Genomic DNA, 25,327 nt, shown 5'->3' on the forward strand with positions numbered 1-25,327 from the left:
ATTGTGAATATCTTACTAACATTGTAAACGTGAAAGTTTAAATGGATTGATGTATGTTTGTTAGAAAGTATCTCCGGAACAGATCTTGATGAAATTTGGCACAGATGTAGAACAATCTGAAAGAATACATAGACTCCTTATATTTTTTTATTCCGCGCGAACCACTGACCTCTACAAAGATCTCTACAAAGAGATCAGTGGCGCGGACGGTCTCGGGCGACAGCTAGTTTTTTATAATGCAACATATTTTGGTTTCCATAGTTACGATCAAAAATTGAAAATAATTGGGAGACAAATAACGAATAATTAAATATGACCTTCGATAGTCAGAAGAATCATAAAGGATTTTTTAAGCATCCTTGGCAAACAACAATCAAAGATCAGTTTGTTTCTTCCATCAAATATGGTCATAACTCGGTATATAATCCACACGATAAGACGGAAGTGAAACGATATAATGCTCCTACAAAGTTTACGATAGTCGGAAATAGGATTGCAAAAGAGTTTATTTACTGTGTAAAATTAGTAAGTGGACTTTACAAATACAGAAAAAATGATTTCGAAGCTCCAGCAATACGAGGTATCGAAATTCGTATACAGAAATAACTAAATTCAATTTGATAGTCATCCATCTCTAATGACGGAGTCCGCACTAAGATACGTTTTATCTCGGTTTATCTTAATTTAAAAGATTCGCCGGTCAATTAGCTAACGGAATCTTTTGTTCCGTTCCCTATGAAAGACTGTTGTGATCATCATCAGTCATAATATCCCATCAGAATATATAATTCTGATCATAAAATTTACTTTTTTCTTATGTATATTTGTTTATTGCCAGGTGTAAGTAGTGTGGAATGGCCTCAAGTTTGGAACGATTTGAAGTTACAATACGGTGGTCTGGCTTATTGCATAACGAGCGAAGTTGCAGTTATTGTAAACAAAAAATTTATAGGGGGCGAAAAAGAGTTAAAAGAATTGATCGAATCAAAGTACAGCTACCACATACGCCCTGATTACTACAAAGAAGCAATTGCAGAATTTACTAAATATGTTGACAACACTGGAGTATGCGGTTTGAATATTAATAAGAGTACCTTTTACAAAAATAAGTTACAATAGCAAGAATTACTTTTAAATTTTTAGAGAAATTCATACAAGCGACCTAACGGTTCGCGTGACATTAGGTTACCATTACCCATTGGAGTGTTGTAGTTGAGGAAAAGGGAAGACTCATAGACTAATCGTGGAAGTACACAGAGGCGGATTTATCCTTAAAGCAAACTAGGCACGTACCTAGGGGCGTGTAGTTACAAGAGGTGCGAGAGCTCACAACGTCATCGTAATTGCAAAAACAACAAGTTAAATTTTATAGTATCACTAGCTGTCGCCCGCGACTCCGTCCGCGCGCAGTTAAAAAAAAAATGAAAAATAGATGTTGGCCGATTCTCAGACCTACTGAATATGCTCACAAAATTTCATGAGAATCGGTCAAGCCGTTTCGGAGGAGTACGGGAACGAAAACTGTGACACGAGAATTTTATATATTAGATGATGGCCATTTATGGCCGGTACAGGGGCGCTGATAAAGGGATTGCCTAGGGCCCTCTGGACCTTTAATCCGCTACTGGAAGTACAAAATACTCATTTACTTAACTCTTATTTACTTTAGGTATTCGTTGATTGGTAGTTCGGTGTCTTCCGTAAAATGCAAAATCATACTTTCGCCCATTAATATCTACCAGTTGTTGTTTAAATGTAATATTTCAGAGGCCTTTCGTTTATATGCACTTTTACATCGAGGGGGATAACGACATCTCTGGCACTTTGATTTTCATGGTAATTATTTTCTATAACCTTTACCGTAATAGTTGCCGTAAACGTACGTGTTACACGTTTTGATGTAAATGAATATCATTAAAAAATCTAATTCTTCTAACTTCATTCTAAAGTCTGCAGGGACGCGCCGTTCAGTTTGACTCAGATTTATTTTATTACAGTTGTATTCAGATATAGTGCCAAGAACATGCGAGAATTTCATGCGCTTGTGTAAAACAAAGAGAGGAGGTTACTCCGGTACACCTGTACATCGGATAGTAAAGGATGGTTGGATACAGTGCGGTGGATTTAATTTGAAATCTACCCACTTAGACTGCGAAAATTTTATAATACCTCATGATAGACGCGGTGTATTATGTATGGCTAATGATGGCAGGTAAATGAATAACTCTTAGATGAGGTTACCTAATGACGTTTTATAACAACAAGCACAATAACGGCTAAGTAATAGATGACCATGGACAGATCGACGCAACGGGGGCGGGCCTCCCGCGCGACTGATCATCAAGGTTGGGGGAGTATCCTGGATAACTAGAGGCCTATGCGCAGCAGTGGTCGTTATGTGGCTGAAAAGAAGGAGAATAGTTGCTGAAAAAAACAGTATTCAGTATTTAAAAAATTGTTATAGGCACAAAGACTGTTCAACTCAATTCTTCGTGTTACTACAACCTGCACCGTGGATGGATCAGAGATATGTCGCGTTCGGACAACTCATCGACGGAGAAAAGACATTACAAAAGATTGAAAACGTGCCCACTTGGTACGAGAGTCCGACCTTAAAAATTATTATTTGCCAAGCCGGTCTTCTGAATCTACATTGTCAAGATCTGGTTGTTTGTAAAGGCATTTATGAATATATCCAAAATCATATTGAAGATACTTATGAAATCGCTGATTTTCTACGCGAAGTAAGTTATATGTTACTAGACCACAGTGACAGTAAACCCACAACTTCATAAGTCATATTGAAATTAGGTATTCATGTTCCAAGTCTAGACTTCTAATGATAATTAAAAGGGAGTTCGCTGGAAGTTTTTCTCATTTTCTCAAGTTCACAGATGTTAAATTTTATTCAAATATTGCTATTTATTACAGTTTATAATCAACACGCTATACATTGAACTTGATGACATAGCGCTTGCTCGACAATTGAAAGAAGATGAAGGAGAAACTGAAGATCGTACGAATGTTCGAGAAACGAAAAGGTTAGATCGGTAACATAATATTCAAATCGAGTGCCAAAGTGAAAATATTAAGAAAAAAGACAATAAGCATATATTGTAGAACACTAAATATTTTTTAGATTCATACGTAGGAAAGAAGACATAGAGAAACAGCTAAAGAAAGGACAGTCAGCGAAAGATATTGACACTGAATCATTTAGCGACGAATTGGAAGATTATTTTGTGAAGGGCTACGAGTCGACAAATCCCTACAATACAGAGGTGGGGGAGGAGGAATCACAAAAGTCAAGCTCATCGATAGAAAGGCCGAAACAACTATTTTACTTTCCGTTAGCAGATGTACCTTATCCTGAAGAAATTGGTTCTACACACGACGTAAAGAAGTTAGTTTGTAATCGTCTTTTTTTTCTTCCAATGTCACGGTTGCATAATCAGCCTAAAAGGTTTCCTCTTTTACGTTTATCAGTACCCAAATCGTACAGATGGTACGATTAATATAATGTATCATTCTAGATTTATTAAAGGCCATTATTGTCTGGAATCGGACCTTTTAAAAGAAACACCAAAGAAGTCGGCCAAGCAGCAAGTTGTGTCGTATGCTTCGGAAATTTTTCAGTTCGGCCAGCCTTGTGAATCCGAAGACATGTCAAGTATAATAATTAAAATTTGCTTTCGTATTTACTTGCGTACTAATGTTCTCCGATAGAAACACAATTCATAATTAGTTTTTTTGATCCAAAATAGCTATATGCACTTCTTCTAACTTTAACTATGTCAAATTTTCGTGCAATTTCCTTAAAGCCTAGTTTATCTTATGCCAGTGCAGTAGGATAGTAGCGCTGGCGTGGCATGAACAGTTCTAGCTCACTGGCACCAGATAGTGGTGATATTATACCAGATGTATGCCAGCGCTGATTTAGAGCGCTACTGCCTGAAGAAGTACAGAGAGTGTATATATTTTTCGCTTCACGTATTAATATACCTTACGATGATTATTGCTTTCGTTACTTAAGTTGGCACATCGGGCAAAAGTATACACTTGTTCCCGACGAGCCAAATCAAATGCCTTGTACTATAAATCCAAACAAGTACCAATTTCATACTTTTTCCTTATAGTGAGCTCGCTGGAATCCGATGATGAAAAGGAAATCCGGAGATATATCAAGTAAAATTTAAATTACTTTTGATGTTTATAAACAAAAATATTTGAAAATATTAATTTAGTAATTATTATATTTCTTTAGATTAAATGTCGACCGTGTGAGTTTCGCCGGTGATGTAGTAAGGGCAATCGCAAGAGGCGGCGGAAAATTAAACCTATTCGAAGGCACCAGAAAGTAATATTTTTAAATCAGTGTGTGATAATTGGTACAATGTAGTCCTGGTCATAGATTGTTTGTACTTGGTTTTAACGATACTAATTTTAATATGAGATACTTATTGCAATAATTTTTCTTTTCAACTTTATAGATCTGAAATTATCTCTGACGACGATTTTAGAAGGTTCAGGTAAATTGTCCAATACTGAAATTGTGTTTCCATAAATGTCTTATTTTTACAAATAAGTCAATCAAATTGAGTAAATTTAAATAATTCTGATTTACATAAAATGTAATTTTTTCTTATAAATGTTATTATTATTTTTTAGTTTTAAATAAATACTAGCTTTTGCCCGCGACTCCGTCCGCGCGGAATAAAAAATAGAAAACGGGGTAAAAATTATCCTATGTCCTTTTCCTGGTTCTAAGCTACCTGCCCACCAATTTTCAGTCAAATCGATTCAGCCGTTCTTGAGTTATAAATAGTGTAACTAACACGACTTTCTTTTATATATATAGATTTATACAGGATCTTAAACAATTTTTGTTTAAAAATTAAACTAAATAAATTAACACTTTTTTACTTCAGGGAAAGTTCGATAGAACGTCGGTTGAAAGAAGGTAGAGCAAAGTAAGTCAACCTTGTTTAAATCTAAAAATTATCATACATTAAAATACATCACAAATTTTCGAAAATTAAGACTTAAAGAAAAAACAAAATTGACTAAAGTTGAAAAATGAATATTTTCTTTTGTTCTCAGAGCAGCGATGGATCATAGACCATCGGAAAATCAGGAAAAGTATTTCATTTCTGTTATTCCAAAATGCATCATTCCATTCGTCTTGTTTGTTTTTTTAATTTTTTTTGTATTTTTTTTTAGAAAAGTGTCTATAATTGTGCCCGATTTACCTCAAGGTCAAATGAGGATCCAAAGGCGTCCCACAGGCTACCCCAGAAGGGAGCTCATCGACAAAACAATTTTAAGCAAAGATAGTGTAATTTTACCAGAGGAAGAGGAGGAGTCAGCTAGGTGCAAATTGCTTTTGCTAATGTATAACATAAACAGCTGAATAGTGAGGAAAAAAGGTGGAATGAATTAGGTATCTGGTCATTTGCTATACTACAACTGGACCGAGTTAAAATACCAGGTAACTAGGCAGCATTAGTGAGATTAGAAGAAGACAGTCAAATAATGCAATGTGATTCACATTTAAACTAGCTAAGAAAAGCCTATACATTATTTTGTTGGACTTTAAAGAATGTTTTCACTAACAGCCCAACAGGTCAACCGTTGGACCTGAGGAAGGTCCGTATAGCTCCGACGGTGGTGTCCTCTGTAAAGTCGACGAGTCGCCAAGAGGCGGCCATCTCGGCGCAAGCCGCGGATTCTGACTCCGAGGTGCGACGCCGCTCCGTGCTCACGCGACTCATGAATGACGTCACCACTATGGATCAAATTGGACCAACTCTTAAAGATTATAGGTATAGAGGTTGTCATATATGTGGAAAAAGGAGGTTTTATTTCAATTATTTTATATGACGACTGACAGATGACATTTGGCAGATTGATTTAAAGAGAAAAGATGTTCTGTAAAGCGGTTATAAGTTGAAAAAGATTAAAGTGTTTTCTTGGCAGTTTACTGATGTATTTTTTCAATAACGATCCCACAACTTAATTGGGGGCTCGTCCGGGATAACGCATTGTTAAAATATGAAGTGGATTGTCGAGTTTTGAAGAAGAAATCATACGCACCACGCGACATACAAATCACTCGCTCGATTCCTTTGTTTGCTCAATCGGTATCGAATGCTGCGGGCCGCTGATGAAATATTTTTATAAGGCGAATGCTTCGGGATGCGGCAAGATAATTCATTGAAGACTTCGGGACGCGAATAAATAATGTTTTCGTTATTTTAAAGATTTGAAGACTAACGACGATTACGAATTTGACGACTACGTTATTCTATGAGCCCAAGAAAATTATCTTTTTGTACAAAGCGAAGACGGGTTTCCTTACCTAAAGTTAAAAAGATGCCTCCTAAAAAAAATAACACCGAAGATTATACTAAAAATGATGAGGATGAAGAACTAGAAGTGCATATTTCCTTCAAAGATTTGGAAAAGTGTATGACAATTTTTACTGGGGATGATACTTACCCGATAACTGAATTTCTCGATGAATTTGAAGACGCTGCTGATCTGATGAAATGGACGAAAGTCGAAAAATTAATCTATGCGAAGAGACTACTTGGTGGTACTGCAAAATTATTTCTCAGATCTGTGGGAAGAATTAAAGACTATACAACCTTAAAGAAATTACTAAAAGAAGAATTTGGCCCTAAATTAAATAGTGCAATGATCCATAAGACGCTTGCTGCTCGTAAAATGAAGACTGATGAAACTTTTCAACAATACTTCCTCTCAATGAAAGAAATAGCATTACATGGAAAAATTGAAGACGCTGCTCTGATAGAATATGTAATTGACGGCATTCGGGACACCGAAACAAATAAAGTAATTTTATATGGTGCATCCGACATAAAAGATTTCCGTAAGAAGCTAGACATTTATAGCGAATTCAGAAAAAAAAATAATGCTAAGCCGAGTAGTAACTCAAATCCAGTCAAGACGAACATACCATATCGGAAGACCGCAAATGTGAAAAGATGTTTTAATTGTGGTGACCTTGACCATCAAGCCCCGACTTGTACCAAGGGCATTAAATGTTTCAGATGCAATGAATTTGGTCACAAAGGCAATGAATGCACTAAAGTGCCTAAGAAAACTTTGAATATTCAGGAGGATCAAAAAGAAGATGAAATGCCTTATAAGAAAGTGAAGATTAACGGAGTAGAAATGTTGTCTTTGATTGATACTGGAAGCGATGTAAACCTTATCACAAAAAATGAATTCGAACAAATTAAAGAAGGTGTTCAGAAGTGTGAAGCCGATTCGTCGATATGCTTAACTGGTATAGCTGGAAGACAAATATTTACAGAAGGAGCTTTTATGACTACAATACAAATTGATGAAGGTTTTGCTGATGTCAAATTTCACATAGTTGAAGAAAATACTATACCGGTAAAACTAATAATAGGAAATCCGATTTTGAAAGATTTTGAAATCAATTTCACCACAGATGGTGTATTTATGAAGAAGATACCACTCTTTGCACTTTCTATTGAGACCTCAAGTGCTATTGAAGACTATGACGTTGAAGATTCACGATACGCAGAACGAATTAAGAAGTTGATTAAAGACTACAACCCGAAGAATGAAGTAAAGAAGAGTAATGTGAAACTGAAAATAATATTAACAGATGAAACACCAATATTCCACAGCCCACGACGCTTATCACCATTGGAAGCAGAAGTTGTTAACACACAAATCAAGGAATGGTTACAGAATAAAATAATAAAACCAAGTAAATCTGATTTTGCATGTGCTGTTGTGTTGGCTGGTAAGAAAGACGGATCAAGTAGAGTCTGCATGGATTACCGAGGTCTTAACAAGAAGATAATTAAAGAAAGATTTCCACTACCTCTGATCGAAGACCAGATTGACAAATTAAAAGAAGCTAAAGTTTTTACATCCCTTGACTTGAAGAATGGATTTCTGCATGTTGATGTACATAAAGAAAGTCAAAAGTATACCTCTTTCGTCACACCACAAGGCCAGTACGAATTTATGAAAATGCCTTTCGGACTCTGTACAGCACCATCGGTATTTCAACGATTTATAAACGACGTGTTCCATGATCTGATTGCTGATGGCACAGTTCTAACGTATTTAGACGACTTTATTTTACCAGCTACTACTGAAGAAGAAGGACTCATCAAAATAGAAAAAGTTTTACGAAGAGCTGAAGAGTTTGGTTTAAAATTTAACTGGAAGAAGTGCCACTTCATGAAAAAAGAAATAGAGTACTTAGGTTACATCATAAAAGAAAATGAAGTGAGACCATCTAAAGTGAAGATTGAGGCAGTAGCAAAATTCAGAAAACCTGCAAATGTCAAAGCCGTACAGTCATTTTTAGGGTTAACCGGATACTTCAGAAAATTTATAAGAAATTATTCCCTGATCGCCAAACCAATGACTGATTTACTGAAAAAAGATGCAATATTTAACTTTGATGAAGAATGTGAAAAGGCTTTTTTGCGACTCAAGGACATACTCTGCAGCTCACCTGTCTTACAAATTTACAACCCCGAGCTAGAAACAGAAGTACACACCGACGCTAGCGCGGACGGATACGGAGCTGTCCTCTTACAACGAAGTCCTAAAGACAATCTGTTACATCCTGTTCATTACATGAGCAAAAAGACTACACCAGCGGAAAAGAAATATCACAGTTATTATCTGGAGATTCTGGCTATTGCAGAGGCTATTAAAAAGTTTCGTGTCTACTTACAAGGTATACACTTTAAGATAGTTACCGATTGCTCTGCGCTTTCTATGACTTTAAAGAAAAAAGACTTACCTCCGCGTGTCGCACGATGGGCGTTGCTGTTAGAAGAATACGATTATGAGATTGAACACAGACAGGCAACGAGAATGAAGCACGCCGATGCACTCAGCCGCCATCCTGTGTGTCTAATACTTACCGAGACAACCGCACGCTTAAAGAAAGCACAAAATGAAGATGAACATGTCCAACGCTGTTTGAATAAAACTTACCAAAGAAGTATTGGAATTACTCCATTTGAGCTAATTTTTGGTACGAAGATGAGAGATAATGAAGATGAAATTTCGAAACTAATAGAAGAAGAAACTATTTTAGAATTTAATGAGAAAAGACAAGACCTGAGAGAAAAAGCTAAAGAATCTATTAAGAAAATACAAGAAGAAAATGTCAGAAATTATAATAAGAAAAGAAGAGAAGCTCAGTCATACGATGTTGGTGACTTAGTAGCCATAAAGAAAACTCAGTTTAGCCAAGGTAGCAAACTGTACCCCAAATTTCTTGGACCTTATGAAATTACTAAGAAAAACCGGAATGAGAGATACAATTTGAAGAAGATTGGCATTGAAGAAGGACCAATCAACACCACAAGCTCTGCAGACTTCATGAAGCCCTGGATTGGGCATGAAGACGATGATTCATCTGAGGCAGATGAATGAGCAGGAATGGCCGTGTGGAAAAAGGAGGTTTTATTTCAATTATTTTATATGACGACTGACAGATGACATTTGGCAGATTGATTTAAAGAGAAAAGATGTTCTGTAAAGCGGTTATAAGTTGAAAAAGATTAAAGTGTTTTCTTGGCAGTTTACTGATGTATTTTTTCAATAACGATCCCACATATATATTGGCGGCTCGAAATATAATATGAGTCGTTCAGCCGAATACAATTTTAGGTGTAAACGCTTACATGGATGCGGGGAGAAGTCACTGTGTAGTCCGCAGATGACCATAAGTCGCTAAGATATTTGTAAAAAGTATAATTTTTATCCAAAAATTCAAACTTCCTGCCATAGTCTAATTTTATGGTCACTAAGGAAGTCCCTTCGAAAAGATTTAGAATTACTAATCTACATTAAGTGACTCTTTGTTAAAGTGACTCTCGAGTGTCGCAATTAGTAACACCGTCTTAAAAATGGAATGGGGATAAACTATATTGAATCTCATGCAAAAAATAATAGCCGATTAAAAACTGAGGGCCTAACACGAAAATTCCGAGAAAGCTTCGAGAATATTTGGATCATTACATTGTCTTAATAATAACTAGCCAGTTGTGTATATTACCTTTAGTTTCCCGTGCCATAACACACTTTCATAAACATAATGTTATCTCCGATTTTCGCTACGTTTTTCACGAAATTGTCAAAATCAACAGTTTCTGTTTTACTCTAGGCCAATGGCGGAGACGAAACAAGGGAACATATTACTGACATTATCAAACAATTTCGAGGACAAGGAAGAAGATGAAAGAGAAAGATACATTCAGCCAACATATAAAATCGAAACAGCATCTTTCGACCGAGTAATGAATATACAGCACGGTAAGAAAATGGTGCGAAAAGTTTCCTCCGATTATGTGAAAACTTTGGGTCAAATTGAACAAACTGTGGAGAATTCTATCCGTAGCATCGAATTCGCTAAAAAGAGACCTTCGTTATCTGTGGCGCAGTATCAGAAGAAAAATCAAATGATGCGACAAAGTTTGAAGGAAACTAAGGTTGGTATAAATATTTAATTTTTCATTCAGAATGTTTGAGTTTCAATATGACATAGATATATATGCGCTCAGCTCTAAATCCCAGGATTTATATTTGTCTTGTATGAGACATGTCTTGCCACTTGCCAGGCAAAAAATCATCAACATCCATGCGAATTTACCAGGCGCGTTAGATTTTTTATAATTTTTTTTTATCTTATTAATTTCAGGATGTTTTATAAAATCAATTTTCAACTCGTTTATTCGAAAACATTTAATTTTGAAAATTATATTTTTGTAATTTTAGTATTGCCTTTTTAATAAATGTTATTACATTTTTATTTTCTTTTATTGCTCTTATCAGTCAGATCTGAGTAGGTTCGAAAACTTTGCATATGCAAAGGCGTATGACATAAAATAATATTAAGACATGGGTGATTTAAAAAAAAAACTACAAATAAATATAAACGTTATTTAATAACACTGAATTACACATATAATTTTCCGTCACAACATTATTAATACTACTATAGGTACAATATAGTTACATCATCACAATGTCAACTTATGCATAGGTTGTTAGAGTTTCGCAGTGTATTTACATGTTATATCAAATGTGCCCAAAATCCTTTATACAATATTTCAACACATAGATAGAGTCAACATATCCTCCGTTTCGAATGAATTAAGTAAACAGAAAAACTACAATGGGGAGAAACATTGCCTTTTTCTCACTATAGACTTCAGCATAATCAAGAGTGACAGTATCACTAAATATAACACAGATATTAAGTTGTTTAAACTTTCGTGAGACATCATAATTAATTAATTAAGAAACGGCTTAACTCACGTTTGATCGTCCGGTGACGGCACCGACTAGTTTCTTCGGATTAAACACTCGCCCTGAAGATGGACCCCCGATGGGTTCGAAACTAGTCGGTGCCGTCACCGGACGATCAAACGTGAGTTAAGCCGTTTCTTAATTAATTAATAACACAGATATACAAAAAAACTATTTATTTTATATACTACAATACAAAGTAGTCTGTGGATTATAATCATAATAACTTTTAGATAGTTCATAAATTACTTATAACAAAAAATGAAAAAAAGGAATACAATTTAAATAAACTTTTTTATTTTATTTCAAATCGCTAGAATGATAAAAACTAACAGATGATAGCCCTCTCTTGGCTAGTGCCACCTACTTAAAAAGCTTTCATTTTTCTTCCCACTTCCATACATGGCGGCCATATTGATATTTAACTGTCATTTTGTGAAATAAAATGAAGCGATATTGTAAAATGAGGATAGCTAATGGTGTACAGTTATGTGAGAAAAAGTGTTTTACAGAAATATTTTGAAAATTACGAATTTCAGCGTAATTTGTAGTTTGTCTTTGGTTAAGCCTTTGGATTGGAATCTGGCATAGATACTGCACAAAAAAGTTTTACATCATTCATATAAAAGTACGATGCGTATACATATCACGTTATTGTGCTCGAGTTGTATCTGAAATGTGTCATTTTGAGTCGCGTAATTTTGTTTTTTTTTTTTTTGTTATGGCACAACATTTGTTCGTATCGACCTATCTATGTGTCTAAATATCTGCTTAAAACCAATCAGTCATGTCCTTTTACATACTAAGAGCTCCTTTTGTGAAAACATATTCGAAACGATTACATTTCCTACGTTTTTTTTATTTACTTTTATGAAATATTTACTTAACAAAATTGCACCTTAAACTATTAGGGTTGTAACCCACTTGCAAAAATACACAAAATGTTCAACGTTGTCATTTAAACATTTCGTCAGAATGTTTGTCATTGTTTAAATACAAATAATAAAATATTGAAAAATATTGAACTTTTAAAATATAAAGAACTTTAAGTGTACAAAAAGGCAAGTTTTATTTTATTTTTACTAATTAAATGTATGTCATTTGATTCAGATGTTAAAATGTCTCAGGATTTTTATATCTATTACAGTAACTATTGTTTTTGTTGCGCTTAGATATTCAAAAATACGTTAATATATTATGCTATTTAATGCAAATCTTAATTTACAAATATATAAAAAAAAAATCCAAAATGAACTACCGTCTACAAAATTTATTATTTCGATTATTTTTGATCACAGATGCAATGTTGTAACTACATTTACAAGAACTATATAAAGTCTTAGAAAACTAATTTACTGAAAGATTCTTTTAAACTTAGTGTGCATTAAAAAAAGATTTTAATTTTTCATTCATCGAATAGCTTGTGATATAAAGATAACTACGTGCAAGTGGATTACAACCCTAAACATTGCCTATCTAGTGTCCATGGCCGTGTCCGTGGCCGAACATGCTCAAGGCATTCTGTGTTGGCGGGACCTCGGTATTGTTATTGTTATTGTTTGCCTCAGAGTTACGATTTTCCAATTGTTGTTGCCACATCGAGGCATAGAAACCGTTCTGTGCTAAAAGCGCTTCGTGACTGAAAACAATTTGTATATTTTCGTAATGTCCCTGTGATGGGTAATTACTGCTAGCAATATTGAACATTATTTATAATTTGAATACAGTTGAAATTTGAATGTTTTTAAAGTCATACTTTAAAAAAATTATATCTATGGTATATAAGTTAAAAAAATTCGCTGGTACTTCAAAGGATCATTAATAAAATTTCAACTTAAGAGACATATTTTCACTAACTTATATATCGTATATAAATGTAAGTACTCACTTGCCCCTCTCGATGATCTCGCCCTCCCTTAGCACGAGAATCTCGTCAGCGTGTATGATGGTGGACAAGCGATGCGCTATGATCAGTGTCGTCCGGTTTGCGCACACGCGGGCCAGCGCAGCCTGCCATATCACAAAATTCTAGTAGTTAATTTTAATCGATTAACCCCGACTGGCTGTACTTTTATGACACCACAAAGAAATGCAAATCGAGACACTTCACTCGTCAATAATCGCAATTTCGTAACTAAGTTACAGATGCATGTACAGTCAGGGGCGTTCACGGTGTACTACTCACTAAAAATTGCCTTGTTTCTTACAACAAGACACTTTTTACAAAATAACCAATGTACCATGGTAGCTTTGAGTTCTTTAGGTAACAAATAAAAAAATCATTTATTTAGAAGTTAGTGTTAATTCTAACGGTGAAATAAAGAAGAAAAAAACTTTTTCTTCGTAGACACATCTAAAGACTCAATGCTTACGAAAAAAACGCCTGTCGCTTTAAAAGTCTAATAACGCCAAATTCCCTTATGATACATAAAAATAATGTTAAACGAAAAATAATTACAGCTTTATATTGTACCGACCTGTATGTTCCTCTCTGTGTTGGTGTCGAGCGCAGAGGTGGCCTCGTCCAACAACACTATGGCGGGGTCCTTCAGCAGCGTGCGCGCTATCGCTATCCTCTGCTTCTCGCCACCGCTCAGCCGCAACCCTCTCTCACCAACCTGTTCATTGTTACACTTGTATAAAGAAGAATACAAAAAAAAAGTATTTGTATTTAATTTAAAAAATCAAAAAAACCGACATACTCAAGGGCAGATTATCAAATTAAACCTCACTCGTTAAAATCGATTCCATCGTTAAGACCTCAGGTAGTCAGAAAGTGAAAATTTTCATACATACAAACAAACATACATAAAAACAAACTTACGCTCAAAAATCTGTTTCTTTTTTTACCTTCCTGGGTCAATAAAAAACAACCTAGTAATGAATTACCTGAGTATCGTAAGCGTCCGGGAACGTCAGGATCCTGTCGTGTATGTCAGCATTCTTGGCGGCAGCTATCACGTCAGAGGTCGGCGCGTTTAGTCGCCCGTACTGGATGTTGTACCTGAACAATATTTACTATTGATAAAAACATGAAAGACGATTAAAAAGCAAAAAAAAAATAATAAAAAAAAGCAAAGCATCCGCAATGGATATCTATGGGCAGCGGTCTCGTCACCTTACAACATATTTAAAAGTGCTATATTATGTAAATTTAATATTAGATATTATTTTCATATATTACCTGACAGTGTTGTTAAAGAGCACAGTATCCTGGGGCACGACGCCGATGTTCCTGCGCAGCGAGGCCTGCGTCACACTGCGCACATCCTGCCCGTCCACCAGCACCGCGCCCTCGTTCACATCGTAGAAGCGGAACAGCAGCCGCATTACTGTCGATTTACCAGCACCACTTGGTCCTACCTGAGGACATAAACGCTCTTATTGTGGTATTCCACTGTTCTATTTGAAAGACTGAGATACAATGATTTAATACAGCAGCAATTAAATTTCACGGGTTTTTTATATCATAAGGTGGTAAACGAGCAAGCGGTCACCTGAATCCGCCTAAATAGCAAAGCGACCACTGCCCATAGACAAACACAATTGCAGATGCTTTGTCTACTTTTATTCGTCAGAGGAGGGAACGCACAGAAAGAGGATATATTCTCTTCCTATGCGTTCTCTCCTCCGTCAAATCCACTTCCCCTTCCCATCCTTTCCTTATAAAAAAAGGGTGGGAAGGGAACGTGAATTAAAATTAAGCCTCCGGCATGGTTACTTTATTTCCTGATCACGGAACTGAAACTATGAAACTATTATGACGAGATATCTAGCTAAGATGATGCAGAAGCGCAATTGAGATAACGACAACAATATTAAAAAAATAATAAATGATCAGTGCAATATTATATCAATGGTGCAATAAGCGACTGCGACGTCAAAATTACTGTTAATATAGATGAAAAGGAATACGTAAAAATAAAATAACAACGATGAGTATACGATGGAAACATGAGCGAAAGTACAAATAACTAGCGCTGGGTACACGAGAACTAATCAGAATATGATAAATGAGCAACACAAGCCAACGATATAAAAAAAAAACAAGCCTTGCAACCCAAGAAAATAGTAAGCAAAATAGTATGGCTACGATGGTAAAAATTGTTGACCATGAGAACACTCGAGTATGTTATGAGAAGATTGATTGTCGATGGATCGTTGAGGAAGCATTAGAAGCAAGTTAGACACAATAAAAATGGCAACAATAGTGAAAACATAATAGACCAGTGCGACAGTAGATCCCGGTGCGACGCGGAAGCTGACGTTGTTGAGCACGAGACGCTCGGGCCCGTAGCCGAAGCTGACGTGTTTGAACTCGACGCCGCCGCGCCGCACGGCCAGCTCGGGCGCACCCGGCGCGTCGCACACGTCAGAGTCTACGCGCATCAGCTCGAACATGTTCTCCATGTCCACGAAGTTCTTTTGTATAGCTCTACGGACCAACATCAGTAGACCGATCAGGAGACGTATATCTCGTTTAAATCCAACGCCGAAATTAAGTAAACAGAGAAACGTCACATTTCACTATTTTTGGAAAATTTTATAAAATAAGGGTATATTTATTAAATCCAGTAATATTATGGAATTTAGTGAAAATTGTGTAGTCTGCTTATGGTAAATACAACTCGTATACTCAAAAAAAAGAGGTACAAAATACTATCCCAGATACAAAAAAAGCATAGAATGACAAAGAGAACTAAATCTAGATAAGTAATAGAGTTCAGCTATCGGCCAACACTCACAATACTACAACGAAGTACTAAAATGTCAACTGTGAGGTCATAACACTATCGATTCATTCATTAACCGATTAAAATTATAAAAGTGTTAATCATAAAACCTTTAATATCATGTCAAGTTAACAACCTTGATTAATTAAAAAAGGTGAAATAAAAAAGTAATTTAATCTGCATTAAATATATAAAATAATAAGATAAAAAGCAATTAAAGTTGTAGAACTAATTAGTTCATAATTAAAGTTATTGTTATTATTGTCATTTGTCAATTTAATAGTGTCAATATGTGAGCATAATTAAATAAAATAAATCAATTCATTTCCTACAATGAGGCAGAGATAAACCACACGTATGTATTATATTATGTACTAGCTTTTACTCGCGACTTCGTCCGCGCGGAATAAAAAAAATGCACACAAGATAAAAAAGTTCCATGTCCGTCTCCTAGTTCTAAGCTACCTCCCCATCAATTTTCAGCTAAATCAGTTCGACAGATCTTGGGTTATAAATAGTGTAGACTTTCTTTTATATATATAGATGTTTGTATGTATTTTTTTTACTTCTTATGTAGTCGATTATTTGCAATCACTGTCACTTCAATGTCATTTTTTCCTCTTCTTAAAAAGAAGAGAGATATATATCGAAGTTTCACCTTTAAGATAATCGGTTGCCCACGACTTCGTCAGCGCAGAAAAAAAGGTAGCCAATAACATGCTCACGTGCATCAGCTAACTTCCTGATAAAGTCCTGTCAAAATCGATTCAGCCGTTCCGGAGATCACAAGTAACAAACGTGGGCTTACAGACAAACAGACAAAAATTCTAGAAATTGGTTTTTCACACAAAATATGAATTTATTTTCGGTATTACATACATACACTCTAATTTAATGTAATATGTAGAAAAAATATAATATTTCGTATACATGATGTATTTTTGAGTAGCTATCTGTCCGCAAGGTTTCGATCTAGGTTATCACTGAAACGACGGAATTTTGATGGAATTTCGTCTGAAAATTGTCGAAAATTTGAGGCTATTTCTTTTTTTAATTCTGAGCTGAAGAAGTCGCGACTTCTAGTAAGTTATACGATCGTAATTTTTTCACTCACCTATAATAAGTGCCGAACCAGTTAAGAGGTACATATAACTGTACAATATAAGAGGCGAACAGTACGTAGTCACCGACCGTCAATTCGTAAGTTTTGACCACCATATACACAGCCAAGAGCGATCCAGCCAATAGACCTGGAAAATATCTTTTCGTTACCCTAGAACTAAATTAATACCAACAGAAATAAAAATGCTAAAAAAAGTCACGATTTAATCAATTAAAAATTAAAAATATGTACAACTAACCTCCGCAAATTATAATGTTTTGCAATGTGTTTAACATGTTTAAAGTTATTAGGGATTTAAATTCTTCTCTCTGAAAAAAAACACACAAATCTGGTTATACTTAACACGATACCCTATATATAAACACTAACTCTTTATTTCTACACTCTATTTACTTCAAACTATCTTGGTACTTTAACCAAACCGGGCCAAAAACGAATATCATGAAACTAGGATCAAAACTATTCCCAAGATTAAATGACTCACTTGATAATTAACAATGGCCTCTCTGTAGGACACAACCTCGTAACCTTCCGCACCGTAATACTTGACAGTTTCGTAATTCAGTAGAGAGTCAACAGAGCGAGCTTTCTGTTCATTATCTGCCAAGTTCATCCGTCGCTGGAACTTCGTACGCCATTCCGTCACCAATATTGTCGCAACTGAAAAAAAATTAGCAATATAAATTAGTCATTCAGTCAAATAAAACTACTATCAAATAATTAAAATTTGCCTGCTTGGTGTTATAAAATTTGTTCCATAATGATTTCTAAGCAAAATGTTAAAGTTAAAAAAAAATAACGTACCAATATAAAGTACCATAGTCGAGAATACAATAAGTCCGAACCAGACATTGAACTGCGTGACGAAGTACACAACAGCGACCACAATATCGACCAACGTTGGTGTTATAGAGAACAGTATGTAGGAGAGGAGATTGTCTATAGAATCCGTGCCTCGGTCCATCACTCGCAGCACTTCGCCAGTCTTGCGAGATAAATGCCATTTCAGTGGCAGATCGTGAAGATGTCTAAAAAGCTCTAGCTGAAATTAAATTATTTCCATTAAGACTACATTAAGTAAATTTCAATTATATAAATTAAACAAATTGAATTAATGTAAGATAATTTTTGTATTTAGTAGTTTTAATAAATAGTTAATAATAAGGATAAAATTACGAAAACTCTTTTATTTTAATATAATTATTCTCTCATAAATAACATATCAATGTAAACTTCATGTAACGCAATAAATCGTATTGCACATGGCTGATTAATTCCCTTGCACAATACAATAACGCGGTTATTGTTTAAACTCCTCGCGTATGTTCTGGATATTGTATTCTAAGTTGTGTTAAAGTAGTAATTAATGTACCAATGACAATATGTTATCTCTGCTTTTCGATAACAGTCATGGATGTCAATAATTTTATTAGGTATAATGTTTTCAGAGCGTCTGTGGCTCAGGAGTTAAGCACTTGACTTGCAATCTGCAGGCCCTGGATTCGAATCCCGACATGTACCAATGTGTTTTTCGATTTACATATGTACATTTATCCGACGATCTTGCGGTGAAGGAAAACATATATATCTGAGAAGGAATTCTATGATATGTGTAAAGTCAACCAACTCGCACTTGGCCAGCGTGGTTGACTATGGCCTAGTCACCCCTAACTTGGGGTAATCTCCGAGCCCCTCAGTGGGGACGTATAGTGAGCTGATGACAATAAATGTTTTTCAGATACCTTGGCGGCTCTTAACTTCACGCGATTCGTTGCGCAGAACACAACTTCAGGTATAGCCGATGACCTTGGGCCGCCAAAATATTTGAAAAGAGTTATATGAACCATAAACATGTGATACTGTACGTAATACTGTTTCAATCACCGCGTGTAGGTCAAAGGAATTTTGCCAATTTAGGAGACCACTACGTGACGATGTCAGGAACGATAAGAGAACATACCCACTGTTTATATTCTGATAACGCTTAGTAATACGTTCAGTAATATCCGTGGGCGTTGTAACAACTTTATATCTTAAATGTTTATGCAATAATTCAACGTATCAATTTAATCAATAAACTCAATGAATTATGTAACCTTAATTAATAAGAGTTATTTTGTCATAGTTTTACTTAAGTACGTAACTTATCTCTTATTACACGAACTTATCTCTTATTACATGTTCGTGGTTTTAAGGAGGGAAATACGACATGAGATATCATGTGACCCAGTAAATAAACCTTTATACAATATAACTGAGCTAAAGTGGTTTTGCATTTTTAAACTAGGTTATTCCCAGAATATGAAGAACTGACTGCCTGAATTAAAAAAAAAAAACGAAATAAGTAGACTATGTGTTCTTCCAGACTATCATCTACATGTATGCCAAATTTCATCGAGATCCGTTGAGCCATTCTGGAAAAACTTTCAAATAAACATCCATCCATCCATCTAAACATTCAAATTTATAAAATTAGTAGGATAAGAAGTAAGATAAGTAAGTATAAGATTATAGATTTTTAATAGTTCTATGTGCTAAAACTGAATATATCAAAACACAATAACATGCTGGTTATATTAATCGAAAGAACATCTTGATATATTAATTCGGTCCAGTCTGTAATTATTATCAAAACGTAACTGCAATCACGCGCATTATGACGGAGATTAAAAAAATGTGCGTGATCGCGTCAAAGGTTAGTCAAATGTTGATTTAAAAGCCGGAAAAACGATAAATAATTTAGTGCTTTATATTCCTATTTTTTCTTGAAATTTGAAAATGAAAAAACGCGCAAACTACTTAGAGATAGAATATATTGGAAACATAGTTAATATTTGTACAACATCTCTTTGTCAAGGCTGCCAATGTTTGTAACAACGATGTACTAGGTGTAATGACAAACAGAAGTACTATTACGATAAGCCAGAACTAGCAAATTTGCATGATTTAATAGATGTAAAAAATCTGATAAGATAATTACAAATAAGTGACATAATCTATAAAATGAATAAAATTGGAGTTTAGAAAAAAATATTCATATATCGCGAACATGATGTATATATCGACGCTGGAAAGCATAAACGCTGTACCCTGGAAATCGCGAATATGTTTTTCATACGTTAATAATTTCAACCACTATCAAACGATAATGATTTTATTATAGGTTAGCACAAACTACACAACATTGCTAAATACCGCATGCTTGTAGGCGTATCAGCTCACGAGTTATCATTTTTTGGCTCTCCTGTAAAGCTCATACTTTCGGGGTCGTTTATGCTTTCCAGCGTCGATATTTGCATAACTTTTAACGAAAGACCTATTTTTAAAGCTTTTGTCTATCTGTTACGGATTGTACCGATTTTGACGGTACTTTCACAGTAAGGTATGTTATGTGTTCGGGAATACCTTAGGCTCATATTTTTTAAATTCCGCGCTAACGAAATCGTGGTTGACCATTATGTATTGAACTCTTTTGTTCGTTGTCGTAATAAATCAGACGTGATAGCGCCAGTGAAAATGGTAAATACAGTCGTGAACATTTATTTCCTGTACAACCTCAGTCACTCGACGTGCTGCTGTACGGGATTCAATGCATTCTAGTAGGAACAGTCAAAGAATTAAATGCGCTTCCCACTTAGGATTCTTCGATTTTTTTGGAACGAAGTTCTTTTCTATTCCCTCACTATTTTGCTATTCCCAACAGTGTCGCGCGACTCTACCTAGGCAGTTTAACTTAGCTGCTCATCTTCCTACTAATCCTATAAGAAAATACGATACATCAGTCTTACCTGCAGCTCTCTAGTGGTGTACTGTTGCACTTTGATCCATAGAAATGATCGGAGGTTGTTCAAGAATCCCATACCTCCAGTGCCTCCGCCTTGCAGGAACTTGAAGAAAACATATATCACGACCAGGTCCCATCGGTACGAATGGGGCACTGCCAAACTATCCACTGGAATACAAAATGGGATACTTTTACATATAAAATAGACTTCCAGGTTATTAATAATCTTCTTGCTCTATTCCTGTCTATGAGGGTCGACCCAGAATATAATTCTATACATCTCCAATAGCTGTAATTTGAAGTTACTCCCCGCCTTACGCACATCTTTCACATAATTAATCCATACTAATTACTTTACGATATTAGCCTCATGGCTATGTTCATAACCTCGCTGGTCAATGCATATAGACCTAGTTGAAGTTCTAAAACAGTAGATTTCTCTTTCCGAGATTGCGATGAAACTAGGATAAGTAGGTTACAGGTTGAATGCCTCAATTTATCCTACACTTTTATTCGCATAACTATCTTGTGTATTACGGTATGTATGTAATTTTTTTAAATTTCTTATCCATTTTATTGCAACAGATAATATTATCAGAAGTAATAACAAAGAATTCGTTATTCGTATTACATATTTTCATCCGAAGTGCCGTGTTTTATCGCAACAGTCCAAATAATTAAGTTCAAGATATTCCTGGCAATGAAATGCTTAGCACTGATCATTAAAAATAATCTCTATAGAAACATAGGACAAATGTTATGCTACTTATTATGTTTTTTAATAATAATAAGTAGCCTTTAGTTATTCCAGACTATGTTCTATATCTGTGCTAAATTTCATCAAGATCGTTGAGCAGTTCCAGAGAAACTTTTAAACAAACATCCATCCATCCATCTAAACATTCGCATTTATAATATTAGTAAGATTATACTACTGCTTCTCAAATTAAACCTACGCTACGGAACTAAGCGATCGTTAAATGACAGCTCGGCAGTAGTTCTCGGATTATTTAATTCGACGAGCAATTATGTGTAACTATCTGAATCTAGTGCAAGAAAGAAGTATGATAACGGGGAATATATTTACAACACTAAAAATCAGATCAATTATTAATGCACAAAACGTTAAATAGGTAATAAGCAAATATAAACTTATAGCAAAAAAAAAGCGTAACATACCTATTTTCTTGTTATAAATGGGCACATAAAGGTTGATAGCTCGTCCAGCAACCAACGCCAGTATACATATCATCACGTAGATCTGCAGCTGCAGAGATTTGCGCGGCCACAGAAACGGCAGAAGCGTACGCAGTTTGCCGAATACATTGCGGAACGTCGATCGGTTGTCGTCCTGCGAGTATGGATAGTAAATCATTTATCGTACGATCCACTACATCTCGATAGCATAGTAATACCTTCTTAATATCTTTCTCACCCGATGCTACAATTATATAATTTTGATAAGGACATGACATCTTAACCTATAAGTTGTGATAGATAATCTGTGTTTCTTTTTTCTTCTAAAGATTCGTCTTTATTGAGCAAAAAGTTTCAATATGTTATTGTTATAAAAATGGATATTACAGAGTGTAATAATAATAGAATCATTACAGAATTAAATACGAATTTCAATTAAAAAAATAGGAGTAACTTTTATTCCTGTTTAATAAAGGCAAATATTTTTTTTTTTATTATTTATTCAAGACCTATATTTTAATGCTTTCATTTTTTTTCTTTAATTAAACAAAACATGGCAAGGAAATGACACCGACAACGTGAAATACGAACAATAAAATACACTTTAAACTGCGTAAATTAACTTAAAAAATAAATGGTAAAGTCTCAATTAAGTGTACCCTTTTTTTGTGCATATAATGTAAATTGTAAAAAATACAATCTTGTTTGAAGCATGCAAACATTCCATAATTTATTTATTTAACAGACACATTACTACTGATTGCCTGTTCTTAATCAGGAATATTGTTCAACATATGATTTATAAAATTACGAAATAAATCATTGTAGGGACAATGTAAAAGCGTATATGACATACGTAAAAACGCTGATGATGCGATATTTTTTTCTTACAACAAAAATGGATACGAAAAAAAATATTTAAAAAATATCACAATAAACCATATTTAACACTGTTAGGCTTCCTCCCATTTTTATATGCAAAGAGCAATCGTTTTCTGATAATCTTTATTTAAATACCGTACATACCCTAGGTGGTATATTGCGTTGAATACCATTATCGTTATCTAGATATTCAAATGGATGCTGAATGCCCGGAGCCTTCATTCCGAGAATAAACATCATCATACATGAAACATATCTTCCCACAAATAGAGACATTTCAAGACGATCTTGTAGACTAAAAAAAAATAAAAACACTTAGTTCTCATTTCCACTTAGCGGTTAGCTGCGTGACTGACTTTTGTGTATTACGTAGTATTTCCATCGACGCAAATGCCATTGCTGACTACAGCATGCAGCCATAGTCGCATGGCTAGCAGGTAAATGGAAATAAGCACTTAGGGTCGAGGTCTGGCCAGAAAAGGATCAATTATTTATTAGTGATTTATTATGTATCTTCTACTTAAAAATATTACAAAAATTATATATATATAATATTACTTACTCTCTTAGATGCCACCACCATCCTTTCTTATTAAGATTCAAGAATGATAAGTTTTCTGATACAAATATCATAGCCCAAAAAATAAGAAGCACAAATCCATGGGCCCTGGGAGGTAGAGATGGTAACAGGTAACTTCGTTCTAATACTGCTAAATAAGCTGATAATGGAAACACAACTAAGGTCACCACTAATGCTAAAATCTGAAACCGACAAAATAATTTTAATAAATAAAGGGGGGGGAATAAGAAAGGTTAAAATATTGTAAGGGAATAAAAAAAAATTACTACTACATACCATATAACCATAAATATGTCCTCCTTTAAAAACAAATGCCTGTAACAGGAATCTTATCACAGCTAAAACAGGTATAAATAAAGTGAAAAATAACTGCACAGCAAACCACTTTGATGGTCTAATATCAACCACTTCCATGGCATATCTGAAAGAAAAATATACTTTTGTTTTTTGTCAAGTTACAGGAAAAATAAAATGCACATATTAACCTAATAAGTGTATGTTGATTTTTTGGATTGCCTTTATCTATATTGATCTCTTATTTAAAAAAAACATAACCTTAATGAATCATTAACCATTAACTGCCATTGATTATATGAAGTATCAAGAAAATTAATAAATACCCTTATTATGAGAAAAGGCAATAAAACCCACTTTATTTTGTACTGTGTAAAAATTTTTTGGTCATGTCAGTGTCATTTTTGTTTTGATGTAACTGATCCATTTTTTAACATAAGTTTAGTATAGACCATCCTTACATACTTTTGATAGTTATCAGTTTACCAGAATTGTTCTATTGAGAACTTGTGCAAAAAAAATATAGTCTATTGTATTTTTTCAAAACTATTGAAAGTGATGAGAATGTTTTTTTTTACATGTATTTTGACGGTGAAAAGTCACATTACACATGATAAAAAACAATGGCTTGTAAATCAGATTATAATTTTAAAACAGTATTTTCAAGACTGACCGTTTATACATAACTATTTGGAAAGTTCCAAATGCAAGTAGAAACCCTCCAATAAAAACGGCTGAAACCGTTTCCATAAAACATTGTGATATGCCATGATCCACCCAAATTTCAGACAAGGTCACGTTTGGTGGACAGTACTCCATTACGCCGACAAACCTGGAATTTTCACAATTCTACACAATTGTTACACAATTTGCATTGTTTCAATTTACACGTTGCATTACAAAAAAATATGTTGTACTATAAGAGACATTTGAATTTCAATTTGTCACGATTTTAAACACGTTTTGCATACGGAAGGAACCGAAAACGTTTGTTACGTTTATACATACATAAAACCAGTTGCCGTGCGCCAAAAGAGTATATATTAAACTATACGTATTATTATAACATGTAGCACCACAACCGACAGGTTTGATAACTAAAAATGATATAATGTTATCAAAATATCATAATCACGGTTTAATTCACACTTGACAGATGACAGCATTTTAACATCAACAAGAATCTGTCATTCTGCTGTCAAGTGTCACTGTCATACTTCTTGTCTTTAGTGTCTTTAGTGCACAGAGTTATGAATTTATGTACTTTTTAGTGGTCAAATCTTGTATACATATCCACTTTGATCTAGATCTGATCGTGGTTATTTTTAAATTACAAACAAAAAAAAATGATTATAAAATTAAGTGTTACAAATTACACAATCAACAATTCAAAG

General features: G+C 34.6%; 2 protein-coding genes and 1 long non-coding RNA gene across 4 annotated transcripts; 2 read left to right on the forward strand and 1 right to left on the reverse strand.

The window, feature by feature from the left end:
• The first annotated feature begins 312 nt into the window (after nucleotides 1-312).
• Nucleotides 313-10,546, forward strand: LOC106717719. The gene is made up of 15 exons (XM_045680688.1): nucleotides 313-580; nucleotides 839-1,065; nucleotides 1,768-1,836; nucleotides 1,998-2,212; nucleotides 2,465-2,744; nucleotides 2,932-3,041; nucleotides 3,140-3,403; nucleotides 3,534-3,670; nucleotides 4,137-4,185; nucleotides 4,265-4,357; nucleotides 4,491-4,529; nucleotides 5,101-5,139; nucleotides 5,221-5,370; nucleotides 5,616-5,822; nucleotides 10,196-10,546. The coding sequence occupies exons 1-15, from the start codon at nucleotides 313-315 to the stop codon at nucleotides 10,536-10,538; spliced, it is 2,490 nt and encodes an 829-aa protein (XP_045536644.1). The 3' UTR covers nucleotides 10,539-10,546.
• Nucleotides 4,928-5,323, forward strand: LOC123721572. Its single transcript, XR_006756264.1, has 3 exons — nucleotides 4,928-4,970; nucleotides 5,101-5,139; nucleotides 5,221-5,323. It is a non-coding gene; the product is annotated as an uncharacterized LOC123721572 (long non-coding RNA).
• Nucleotides 10,547-12,649: 2,103 nt separating the features above from the next.
• LOC106717806 (ATP-binding cassette sub-family B member 6) lies at nucleotides 12,650-25,090 on the reverse strand. 2 transcript variants are annotated; one of them, XM_014511724.2, is made up of 17 exons: nucleotides 24,942-25,090; nucleotides 24,607-24,765; nucleotides 23,916-24,060; nucleotides 23,622-23,821; nucleotides 23,204-23,354; nucleotides 22,160-22,331; nucleotides 20,985-21,148; nucleotides 18,001-18,238; nucleotides 17,681-17,856; nucleotides 17,435-17,504; nucleotides 17,188-17,323; nucleotides 15,568-15,775; nucleotides 14,525-14,703; nucleotides 14,230-14,344; nucleotides 13,818-13,958; nucleotides 13,229-13,350; nucleotides 12,650-12,979 (listed from the first exon to the last, which is right to left on the reverse strand). In XM_014511724.2, coding segments are annotated over exons 1-17 (2,541 nt in total). In that variant the 5' UTR covers nucleotides 24,944-25,090; the 3' UTR covers nucleotides 12,650-12,816. The 2 variants fall into 2 exon arrangements, with proteins under 2 accessions (XP_014367210.2, XP_045536404.1); XM_045680448.1 differs by having other exon boundaries at nucleotides 24,607-25,090.
• Nucleotides 25,091-25,327: the final 237 nt, after the last annotated feature.

The sequence above is a fragment of the Papilio machaon genome, chromosome 13, assembly GCF_912999745.1.
Source record: "Papilio machaon chromosome 13, ilPapMach1.1, whole genome shotgun sequence".
Taxonomy (NCBI): Eukaryota; Metazoa; Arthropoda; class Insecta; order Lepidoptera; family Papilionidae; genus Papilio; species Papilio machaon.